The 12,618-nt window shown below is 44.8% G+C and overlaps 1 protein-coding gene across 1 annotated transcript in view; it reads left to right on the top strand.

Moving 5' to 3' along the window:
• Positions 1-7,458, top strand: part of ADAMTSL3 (ADAMTS like 3) — a 236,922-nt gene extending 229,464 nt beyond the window's left edge. The window contains exon 24 of the mRNA XM_034668882.1: positions 6,784-7,458. Coding sequence (XP_034524773.1) covers positions 6,784-7,034 — 251 coding nt within the window. The 3' untranslated portion in view covers positions 7,035-7,458. The remainder of the gene's footprint in view (positions 1-6,783) is intronic.
• The last annotated feature ends 5,160 nt before the right edge of the window (positions 7,459-12,618 follow it).

Here is a 12,618-nt window from a genome sequence, read left to right as displayed (position 1 = left end):
AAAAAAAAAATGTCGGGGTGTGTTTTTCACATACGCACTGGAATTTTAAAAATTAAACCGTACCATCCCCATCATTACCAAGACTGGGTACAGTCAGACTGAGTTTCAGCTTGTATAGCCTCTCTCTCGGCAGAGCACTTCACATTTAAAAATAAAATCCATATAAGGCCTCAAAAAAGTCATCATCCTTGCAGTAATCCCAAAACCGTGTAGGAACTGCAAATCAGAATTTATTTACCGTGCCCTTCTATACCTAGGAGATGTGGTATCTCCTTGGAGTTCATGTCGGCCCCGAGAGTTGGCAGGGCAGGGATTAATAGTTTTCTGATGAGGTCACTGAGAGACAGAATCCCAAGACTAATTCACGGCCATCCGGAACCAGGGACCCTATCTCCTGAACACTGCCAAGAGTGTTTGGATATCACACAAATAACAGCCTTAGTAGAAAGATTGAGTATCTGAAGTACTTTTCTGTATCATGCAATTTGTTATGTCATAAAATCCAAAAATGAGGATCAAAGTTTTTGAGATGTTCACAACACAGTATTGAGTCATATTTTTGTTAGGGTCATCATGTCAGTACAAAGATAGCACATTTCATTCATTTCACACGAAATAGCGGGGAATAACACATTAATTCATTTTTGCATTCTTCCGTGTCTCTAAAGCTTGCTGTTCGTACACACAGGACTGGAGATGCTTTGCTTTCTTTTAGTTTGCATTCAGAGAGCCCAAGCTGCCTCTAGGGATTGTTAAGAGAAACAGAACAGCAGATGTTAAATTGCTTTGCAGACCTTATTGTACTTTAAAAATGCAAATTTTATTTTTATCATGTCTTTTAGTGCATTTGAGCCAATATGTGAAACAGCAGAAGAAATCTAGGCAAAACAATTTTTTATGATAAATTATTAGGCTGTACCTTAGAGTGAAAAGGTAGAATAAATCTAGCTTTTTCATTTTTTGCCCTGGAACTCTGAACACAAGAGTGTAAAGAAGTTTTCCCAGTGGAATAAACCTTCAGATCCACAAGCTTAGCAGTTCGCAAATCTTTTGGCCTTAGGACCCTTTTGAACATAAAAAAACTTTAAAAGCTTCTCTGAGAAGCCTACAGAAGTTCCATTAATGTGAGTTATAGCTGTCGATATTTACCATATTAGAAATGAAAACATAAAACATTGGACATATCTATTTATTAATCCATTTAGAAATAACAATAAGAAGCCCATCACATGTTTGCATAAATAACAATTTTTGAAAAAGCAATATTTAAAGAAAATTACTGATAACCATGTCACTGTTTTATATCTTTGCAAATCTCTTTAATGTCTGGCTTAATAAAACACAGCTGGATTCTCATAAATGCTTCTCCGTGAAACCTGTTGTGATATGTTTTTTTAAGTAAAGTTTATAGAGAAAATTTGGCCTCATCCAGATATGTGAGTTGAAAAAAGAAGGACATTTTCATAGCCTTTTCAGATAATCATGGCTATTCTTTATGACTATACTAAACCTGGACAGGTGGTAGCTTCTGAAAGGTCAGCTGGAATGTGGAATCTAAAACCACATTGATGAAATTTTGTTACTCCCTTACAGTGAAATATTGCCTTATCTTGCACTTTCAATGGACCTTTGACCTACACACGATTTTATAGTATCACACATCGGTCACTTGGAAAGTAGTAACTCCCCGAGTTACTCCATCTCCCCAGTGTTGGCTCATTTCCTTAGACAATGTAAAGAACACACACGTCCTGCAACATCGCTGCCCAGCTCGACAGAAAAGCCTTTGAGTTTTGGAAAGCTCTCAAGCTCACAATGGAGGATACTAATTTTCCAAAATTTTAATTTTCACGTGAAAGTTCATGAAAATGAAACACCATCAGTTGTTTTCCTTGAATGGGCAGGCTCCTTTTAGTTAATTTTTAAAAATAGCTGCCACATGCCCCAGGCTGAATTATAATTTGTCAGCTGTTCTTTCAAGTAAAAATCGTATTCCATGAAAAAAAAAAAAAGCGGCCCGTTCAGCTAGCAAATCGGACATGCAGCGCTTTATACTTCCCGTTCTGTATACAGAATATTAAAAATAGACATACTTGAGGGTTGAGATTTAGTAAAACCAGTTAAGACTCAGTGCCTCATTAAGGACATTCGTAAGGGAAATTGGCATTCTTATTTTTGTGTCAGGTGTGTGGCAGTCAAGAACACAGGGACTCCTGGTATACCTCGGTCCCAGGACCATACTGCCACTGCTTTTGTTATCCGCGCAGATGTCAACACAGCAAGAAAGGCAAATAATGGCTTAGCATTATTATGAAAATCGTTTTGACCTCAGGAACGTCTGGGGTCCCTGAACCGCCTTTTGAGGATGGCTCAGCAATATTCATTTTATAAGAAACAGAGGCTGATGGAGACGAAGTGATTGATTCACCCGTGGCCGTTTCCGTGGGGCAGGGGTGTGGTAGAGCCTGGCCGGTTGAAGTAAATGTTGAGTTGACTTTAGTTTGGCTTGATCGCATGGAGTTAGCATTAGCTTCTAAGCTGGAGACTCCTGGTGGTCATATGAAGAAAGGTTTTGACAGTGTACATCGGCCCAAATGTGTTTCCGCATACTTTAAGGATCAACTGTTTGATAATGAAGCGATTCCATATGGCTATTAAAAGTTTTTGTTTTTAAGTTAAGAGAATAAAAAAATAAGATCCATTCTTATTTCCATTTTCTTCCTCAAACTTACCCAGTTAATCTGTTCCCCTTATGTTTCATTTGCTTGATGTAACAAAGGTTCTCACCTTTAGATATATTTTTCTGAATCTCGCATGTCTTTTCAGTCAAAGTAACTCAGAAACGGAATTACATTTCTGAGAGGTTCTATCTAATTAGAGGACAGCGTGTAGGGCTGTAAGTGCTTGGAAGCCACCTGGGTAAGAAGTCTTGGCCAGGAAGGGCAGACTGTGAGTAGATTCACTGGGGCTGATGCCTGTGGAAAGATCAGCTTTGTCAAGAGTAAGGTTGTCCCACAGAGACCAAGGTCACATCCCTCATGGACCCCTACCTGCTCTTCTCTGGCCCAGGGACTGACCCAGGCTAGATGCTAGGGTGGCTCCTTTGGCAGTAAGGCTTACATGGATTTCTCACTGTGCTGTTGAGACCTACAAAACGAAGGGATTGTTTGAGGATTGCCAAACCATATAAACATGTATATGAAATAATTGAAGAAAACATGTTAGTGTATTTACTTTTCAAATGTAGTGACTCGTTCTATTGTTCTTAATTGACTATTCCTTAATAGGGATTTTAGATTTTAGATGCCGGATGTTCCCGTGAAGGCTGGCCCTAGTAATAGCGAGGTCTGTTCTACTGGTTTTGGTCTGGGCAATTCCACGGTTGTATTTCTGGGCGCTTTTGTGTATTTCATAAGCGTGCAGCAGAAGGATTTGCGTCCTCCTGGTACACACGCTCTGCACCATGATTCTGTTGTATTCTGACCTTTCGTACGCTTACTCATCCGAGGTTTCTGAGAACTTTCTATACAAAAGTCACTATTAGGCTCTGTCGATGCATAGCTATGAGTAAGATTTGGTCCCTGCTTTTGAAAAGATCACAATCTGGTAGGAAGAAATAGATATTTTATCAAATAAATATATGAACCAGAGCAGAAGGAGCACAGAGGGGGAGAAGATAACTTGAGGAGTATTGGGGAAAGCTTTACAGGGAAAATTATATTTGATCCAGGATTCAGTGGGTAAGTCAGAGTTTGCCAGAATGGGGGGGGGAAGGGCATTCCAAATACAGTGAACAACATATGCAAACACTCGGGGTGATGAAAGATTATGGAATGTTCTGGAAACCGTTAGAGGCTCATTATGGCTGGAGCCTAGGGTGAGCAACATGAAGTGACAGGAAATGGGGAAGTGGCCCCAGCTCAGTTCATGAAGGAACATATAGCATTTAGTGGTCAGAGTAGTCCGTGTTGCTAAGATCTGGAAAGTGGGAGGCAGCAGGGAAAAAAAAGAGTACACGGACCCTGATGCAGGTGATGGAGAAGCAGCTTCAAATTGTTGAGAAAAAATTAAAATAAGAACAGAACAATCACCCTTTTCTATTCCCTGAATAATACCTCATCTGTCAGGACACACCTGACCCACTCTGGTTCTCATGGTATTTATATGCAGGTGTTTATAGCTATCAGTAATTGGGAAACCATACGGAACTCATACGGGTCAGGCCTGATTCCTAACAGCATGCTCCATGTCCGGTATAACACAGCCTTAGCCCTGTAGCCTCAGACAATCATAGTGAGGTAACGACTAGAGTCAAGCAGCATTAACTAACGGCCCATTTACTGCCAGTGTAAAAATCCAAACTGAAAAATCCATACCTGCTGTTCATGAGGAAGGATATGGGCACAAAATGAGGGGTTAGCATCTTGCCAACTGACGCTTTCTGGTTTGTCTTTTTTGAAAATGTGATGGATTAAGCAGTGAGTCCATCCAGAAAAGCCTTCTTGTGCAAAGTGAGGCAGGAAGACTGGCTTTCCAAGCACCGTCCAGTGACCATGTCTCTGAGCGCAAGCCCAGGAGGAAGACTTTTCCACCCACCAGTTTTATGGGCGGGATCGTTGCCAGCCCAGAGTCTAATTTTGCAGTCTTCTTTCCCTGGAACGTGCTGTGGGCGCAGAGAAGTGAAGTACATTACGTGAATGCACCCCTTTCTAACTGTTTTATAGGATAATCTTGGCTGGAATGGGAAAAGTGCAGATACGGAACCCCACGAAGAAGGAACAAGGAACGTATGAATGCTCTGTAGCTAACCATCTCGGGTCAGACGTGGAGAGTTCTCCTGTGCTCTATGCAGGTAATGCCCCTTGTTGAAACCCAGAGTGCCTGGTTTGGGGTTCTCCAGAGCAGCAGTTCCCAAACGTCAGCCAAGGGAAGGTAGGGGGTCAGATTTCTAGACCCCATTCCTGGAGCTTCTGACGCAGTAGGTCTGGGATGGGGCCCAAGAGTTTGCATTTTTAACACAGTCCCAAGTCATACTGATGCTGCCGGCCTGTGGACCAGATCTTGAAAACGTCTGCTTTAGAGCTCGCCTTCCGAGAAGCGGGAATTAATGAGGCAGAGTTTCACTGGCAACATTGGTAGTATGGACTTCTCATTTTTGAAGTGCCACCAGCCAATGCAAGAGGATAATTATCCCCTAAAGAAGGCTATCTACCTCCACGGGCATACCTATCAGTCCTTAAAAACACTTGCAGGAAGTCGTAACTGTAAATTAGTGTCTATCTTCCCAGGAGGCAGATGGTGTCATTTTAATATGAAAATGCGCTTAATTACAAAGGAACACTTTTAGGTGGTGAGTCGTAAGCAACGCTTCCTAGTGGCAAGCTCCTGTTCTGGGATTAAAAATAAGCTAAGAGCTCCCCCCTCTAGCTCTCTGCTCTGTGGTTTCTGGCATCTGTGGCTCACAGGGACTAAGAGGAGGAGCGGGGCAGTACCAGGGGTTAGAATCCAGCGTTCGGACAACTGAGCATTGAGCTTGGTAGCAGGTTCCTCATATCTACACACTGAGAAGGTTGGACCAGTTGATTTTAAAAGCTCCTTGAACCTGTATGGCTGGAGCTCCTCCCCTGGCTGCATTCCCAAGGTAGGGCCTTCAGACCTTGATTTTCTGTGCTTTGACCCTTCTGTGAGCATCAGCCCCTTCCCAGAAAATGTCAGTCCCAAAGTTTGGGGATTCCTGGGAGGAATGGAAGCCCCCCTTGGGGCTCATATCTCCTCTTAAGCCCATCGAGGACCATCCAGATTCCTGGGAGAGCTGGTCCAGCATGTCCTGTAGCCCCTGAATATGTGGATACCACTGACATGCATTTATTTTGCACGCACATGCGTAGGTGATAAAACGGGCCTCGCCCTCCAGTAGCTCACGTGCTAATGGTGGAGTAGGGAAGGCCATCATGGCGGTCGTCCTCTGTAGAGGGATGCCCAGGCAACACCATTTCCGGAATGTTGACTTCCCTGACCCTCACAGGCTACCGAGAGACCCTGGGGCAACCAGCACCTTGTCTGTCCCAACAGCCACCAGCCCCTGTGGTGTGGTTTCTCCCACCAATCGGAGCTGCTTGAGGTCAAGAATGGCTGTTTTCCAACTTTGTAGTCCTGTTGTTCAGCTCAGGCACAGAGCCTATTTCCTGAGGGAGTTAACCAAGGAATCTGTTAAAAGTCCATGTTTCTTAAAATCCAGGAAAATTAAAGTCCTTGATTAGGTTCCTGATTCTCTGTGACTTCGTTGCTATTGTTATTTTTCCATGCAAGTTTTAGGGAAACTTGGGACAGTGTTCCTTCCAGAGAAAGAGTCAGGGTCCCAAGGCGCTGGTGTGTTGGATCCCACGTTAGTTCCTCCACGGCGGTGTTGCAGATAACGTACCCTGCCTTCTCGGGTTCTCAGGAACTTCTAGATTCCTTCTTTTTCAATTTATCAAAGAGGGATTTATCCTCAGTTTTGGTTATAAAACCAAAATTACCTCATAGCTTATCTGTAGTTGTCACAGCACACCCCGTGAGTATCTCCTTGAATGCATTCATCCATCTGTCTGTCCACCTGTCCATCTGGGCACTAAGCACCCCTGGGCTGTGTATGTACCAGTCCTAGTGGGTAGCCACAAGGGAGACAGAGAGAGCTGGGCTCTGCTCCTGCTCTTAACGAGCCCACCAAGTTTACCGGGTGCGGCGTGGTTTACCAGGGAAAAGCCTGAACCTAACATAGTTTCCTGCTCCCTTTCAATGAAGAGGCACCTGCCATCTTGTCTGTTGAAAGAAATGTCAGCAGACTGGAACACAGCCATCTCTCCGTTGTGGTTGGAGGCGTCGTGGAGGCAGCTTTGCACGCAGACGTGACAATCCGATGTCCTGTAAAAGGCAAGTCTGGGTGTTTCGGTGGGGGCGGGGGTGTAGGGGCCATGGGCAGCCCGCTGTTACCAGGAGATGGCAGCTGGCAGTGTGGCCTCTCAGACCTCAGCCTGACTGGCTTAACACTCTGATTTTCCAGCCCACTGATAGTGGATCTGTCCCTCAAGGGTGAGACCAACGCGTGGGACTGGGGTGTAAAACAAAATGCCCATGTCTTCATTTCCCATGAGGACTGTGACTGCCTTGCACACTCGCATGCTCAGGTGTGACCAGGACACTATGTCACCGTAGGCAGACCTACACGACAGGCCAGGTTCTAGTCCTGTGGTTGCCTGGTGAGCAGAGTGTCAGTGACGGGTTTGTGGAAATGGTTAGAGGCATCCTCCAGCTGGTCAGAGCCTGTACTGAGCAAAGCCAGGTTCGGGGCTAGGAATCTCGAGGTCTCCGGACCCACACTGTCTCTATCCCGGACTGTCCTAAGACAGGCATAACCAGTCTGTGCCTCAGTGGCTCATTCTGCCTTGTCTGCCATGGCAGAGAAGCCGTCTTTCTAACTGACTCCTCCTTTCTTTAATAGGAATAACACTTCCAGTCCGACCTTGCCTTAATGTCGGGCCATTCTTGCTCTTGAAATCACAGATTCTTTTTTTCTTTTCCATTTTCTTTTAAAGATTTTATTTTTAAGCAATCTCTACACCCAACATAGGGCTCAAACTCAAAACCCCGAGATCTTTTTTTTTTTTTAAAGATTTTTTATTTATTTATTTGACAGAGATAGAGACAGCCAGTGAGAGAGGGAACACAAGCAGGGGGAGTGGGAGAGGAAGAAGCAGGCTCATAGTGGAAGAGCCTGATGTGGGGCTCGATCCCATAACGCCGGGATCACGCCCTGAGCGGAAGGCAGACGCTTAACCGCTGTGCCACCCAGGCGCCCCAAAACCCCGAGATCTTGAGTCGCACACTCCACCAACTGAGCCAGCCAGGCGTCCCTATAATTTTCTTTTAAATAGATGCTTTTATTTTATAAATCCTGGTTTATGAAGTTTTTGTTTAACTATTTATTTACTTTTTTATAATAATTTTTTATTATATTATGTTAGTCACCATACAGTACATCCCTGGTTTCTGATGTAAAGTTCGATGATTCGTTAGTTGCATATAACACCCAGTGCCCCATGCAATACGTGCCCTCCCTTACTACCCATCACCAGTCTATCCCATTCTCCCACCCCCCTCCCCTCTGAAGCCCTCAGTTTGTTTCCCAGAGTCCATAGTCTCTCTGTCTACGGCCATACCACCCTGAACATGCCTGATCTCATCTGAAATCACAGATTCTTAAGTCTTAACCTGGGCCCGTGCATTCCTAAACTGAGATCAACATTATAGCCTGCACACATGTACATTTTATGGGGTCAGGGGTGCTGTGTGAATAACTTTGATCAGTTTCTCAGAGAGACTTGGGACCTCTTCACCATTAAGATCTATTGTAAGGGAACTGAGTGTATGCCCGTGATTTACTGTGCATTGATTCCTTGCCGGGACGACTGTATCCCCCTCGTTTCCAGCTAATGGGGCCCCTCCCTGTAAGTTGCAGCCACTTGGGATGAATCTTACCTGGGCCATGGCCCCGATGAGCAAGGTGACCCGGGGAGTCCTCACGCTGTTCTCAGTAACACAGTGACCGCGCATGTAGTGAAGGGAGCCCAGGACACATCCATCCACCTTCCAGGCATTCCCTCCTTGGAATGGTCCATTCCTTGCCATGTTTCCAGAGCTGAACCTTTGGTGGCACAAGCCGTGGAAATTTGCTAACCCCCAAGGTATTATTTTTCACCCCTTGGAAGTCCCTGCAGTGTTTGGCCTACACAGACTTGCAGAATCCCTCCAGCCTCCCAACTGACTCCACCCACAAGTATGTGAGTTTTCTGGCAAAGTGCACCTACCATTACAGAACGGGCCCGCGTTCTCTGGCTGCGCGGAGGAGAAAAGCAGAACGGAACTTTGCCGCTGCCAAGCCTCAAACGGCTAGAGTTTCTGCAGCCCTACACCTGCAGAAGATGATGCAAGATAGATCTGACTTCTGTGAAGAGAAACCCCAACTTCCAGCGTTCTTCCTACATTGCTTACTTCCACAAAAGTTTAAAATCGGGCTTTCGGGGGGAATGGGCCCTTGAAAGGATCACGGTGTATTATTTGCTGTCATAAGTCAGCAGCTGGATTCGGTGGCAGCTGCCTTTGTGAGGGAAGCGTCCAGCAAAGACCATTAAATGCGTCTGGGTTTTATTCTCTGGGCCAGGCCCCGTCAGCACGTGGCCCATCTCTTACCTCTCCCTGACTCCAGCAGCCCCCTCTGCCCCCCGCCGCTGCTCCCCTGGGGCCTGGAGGGGGCTCAGGGTTGGGGGCGCTCCTCCGCCTCCTCGCTCCCTCCTTCCTCCTACTAGACGCTGCCCCCATCGGTTGATTCCTTACCTGGCAGCCGTCCCTCGTGGACTAGCCCCCAGGGACTCATTAGGACCTTTTCTGCTCAAAATAGACCCGTCTCATTTTGAGTTCTGTGCCATTTTAAATAAACCTGCAGTGAACTTATTGTGTTTTCTTATGGGTGGAAGCCATATGAGCATAGATTTTTCTGGAGCTCTGTCTTTTTAAAGACAGATGGGGAAGTTGGTGAAGGGTCAGCAAACTTGTGTTTCGTAGACGATTCTGTCACTAGCTCGTAGGGGACCTACCTACCCTCGTCTCTGCAGTGGGAAATGTACCACGTTCATGGCAGGAGGGACTTTGGGTTTCATCTAACCCAGCCCCTCACTTATAGACAAGGGCAGTAGAGCATTTACAGACCTGAGCGCGGTGTCACAAAATTATATTTTCACGTTGCACATGGAGATTAGCTCTGTGAATCGGTGGCATGTGTAAATTTGTCTTTTATTTTTCAGTTGCCCTTAAGATATTTTCCAGTAACTATAATGAGCTCATCTATTCATACCTTTCAGACAGATTCATAGTTTTTCGGTATGGCCAAATATGTTTTATTTGATTCGCGTGTCTGGATATCAAAAGTGATTGTCTCTCGTCTCTCTTAGGTGATGGTCCTCATAACTGTATTATGTCATAGAACCTACAAGTCTGTATGCTTAAAAGTTAGAAGTTTTAAGTTGCAAGAGTTATTTGCCTTGCTCTTTAAAAAAAATTTTGTTTTTCTTTTAAAAATGGGGGAGAAGAGTTTAAGCTGCATCCTCTCTGCCACCTTCTGGTAAGAAAGGAAAGCTCATCTGAGAAAAATGACTGATAAATCTTAATAGCTATGTATTTTTTATGCTTAGTAAGAACATCATTTATTTTATAATTTTCTTTTTTATTTAAAGATTTTCTTTATTTGTCAGAGAGAGAGCATAAGCAGGGGGAGTGCCAGGGAGAGGGAGAGGGAGAAGCAGGCTCCCCACTGAGCAGGGAGCCTGATGCAGGACTCAATCCTAGGACCCTGGGATCATGACCGGAGGTCAAGGCAGATGCTTCACTGACGGAGCCCCCCAAGCGCCCCCTATTTTGTAATTTTCTGTTATGTATGTATTTGGCGTTGCTTGTTTTCCTGACTCAAGTCATTAGAAGTGCCGCTAACCTGAGTCTCGGCTATCACCTATTCTTGTGTGTTGGGCTCCTCTGGATGCCCCAAACCAGAAATTCTACTCACGGGGGCAGCCCTTATATCAAGGCAAAGAGACAATTACTAAAATGTGCACAGAGAGGAGGAGAGAGAGAGATGAAGCAAGAAAGAAAATAAAAATGTGCAAGAAACAACCTAAATCTCCATCAGTGGGAGAAAGAACCCGTGAAGATCTCCTCATTTCCTGGAAGACTCTACGGTACTAAAATGAAGAAATGAGAGCTACCGGTATCAACACAGACACGTCTTTAAAACATCATCTTTCAAGAAGGGTACTAAGAAGATTCGAGGAGGGGATGTGTCGTCTTTTCTACAGATGGTGTCGGTACTGCTGCAAATCCACCGCAAGAGAGGGAAGTGGGTTTCCCACCTCATGTCATATACAAAACGTAACTCACAGTGATTTGAAAGCCCAAATTTGAAAGCTACCACCAGGACGCCCTTAGAATAAAACAGGCACAATTCTTGGTCACCTTGGGTTAAGCAATAGTTTCTCTTTTTTTTTAAGATTTATTTATTTGAGCGAAAGAGGGTACATTTAAGTGAGAGCAGGAGGAGGGCAGAGGGCAAAGGAGACAGAGAATCTTAAGCCAGTTCCACGTCACAGAGCCTGATGTGGGGCTCGATCTCCCTACCCTGAGAGCGTGACGTTGAAATCAAGAGTCTGACGCTTAATGCACGGAGCCACCCAAGCGCCCCAGGCAATAATTTCTTAGCCGGGGCACAAGCATCAAAAGGAACAAGTGGATGAACGGGCTTCTTCAGACCGAAAAACTCTTCTTCTGCAAAGGACACTGTCCGGAAAGTATAAGGAAAACCCAGAGAATGAGTGAACATTTTCTGCAAATCATATATTTGGTAAGAGAGTGTCCAAAATGTAAAAGGAACTCTTAGAACTCAGCAATAAAAAGACAACTTCACTTAAAAAAGACAAATGGTCTGAGTGGACATCTCTCCCAAAAATGTGAAATGACCAATAAGCCCATGAAAAGATGCTCCACGTCCTTCGTCATCCGGGAAATTAAGTCAGAACCACAATGAGATGCCCCTTTCTTTTCTTTTCTTTTAATTTTATTAATATCAATTGGTTAACATACAGTGTATTATTAGTTTCAGGGTAGAGGTTAGTGATTCATCAGTTGCATACAACACCCAGTAATGAGATTCCACTTTCCGCACTGTGACGGCTGTAATCAGAAAGACAGATACTAGAAGTGTGGGGAATGTAGAGAAGTCACAAGCATCTTGCACTGCGGTTGGGAATTTAAAATCATGCAGCTGCTTTGGAAAACAGTCTGACGGTCCCCCCAAAAGTGAAACCCAGCAATTCCACTCCTAGGTATATATGCCCAAGGCAAATGAAAACACACGTCCCCACAGAAACGTGTGCAGAGAGGCCTGTAGCAAAAAGTAGGAGAGACGTCCGTGTCCGTCAGCTGATGAGTGGGTAAAGAAAATGGAGCATATCCGTGCAATGGAATTTTCTTTGGCCATAAAAAGGAATGAAGGACTGACCCATGATAAAACACGGGTGGATCTTGAAAAATTACGGTAAGTGGAAGAAGCCAGACACAACAGATCACGTATCATGTAATTACATTTCCATGAAGTGTCTAGGACGGGCAAATCCGCAGAGACAGATAACAGGCTGCCGGTGACTAAGAGACTGGAGAACGGGTGGGATGACTAATGGGCACACGTTTCTTTGGGGGGGTGAGAATGTTCCAGAATACAGAGTAGGGGTGGTCGCATGGCTTTATGAGTGTACCAAAGAAATCACTGAACTGTACCCTTCGAAGGGTGAATTGTACAGTCTATAAATTGTATCTCATTAGAATCGTAATCCTAATACCCACAATAGGATAAAGATTTTAAAACCTACAACGCAGTCATGGATACTATTTATCAGTATAGAAGTATGTGGCGAAAATACGCAGATATTCACAGGAGTGACGGACACCAGTGGCAGGATGGTCGGTACTCCCGGGAGAAAAGAAGGAGAAGTTTGGGGAAGGAATGTTAGCCTAGCTGTGATGCTTTATTGCTTGACC

This window comes from Ailuropoda melanoleuca, chromosome 9 (genome assembly GCF_002007445.2).
Source record: "Ailuropoda melanoleuca isolate Jingjing chromosome 9, ASM200744v2, whole genome shotgun sequence".
NCBI classification, from domain to species: Eukaryota; Metazoa; Chordata; class Mammalia; order Carnivora; family Ursidae; genus Ailuropoda; species Ailuropoda melanoleuca.
Note: the sequence above shows the minus strand (reverse complement) of the source record. Positions and strands in the feature narration are given on the sequence as shown.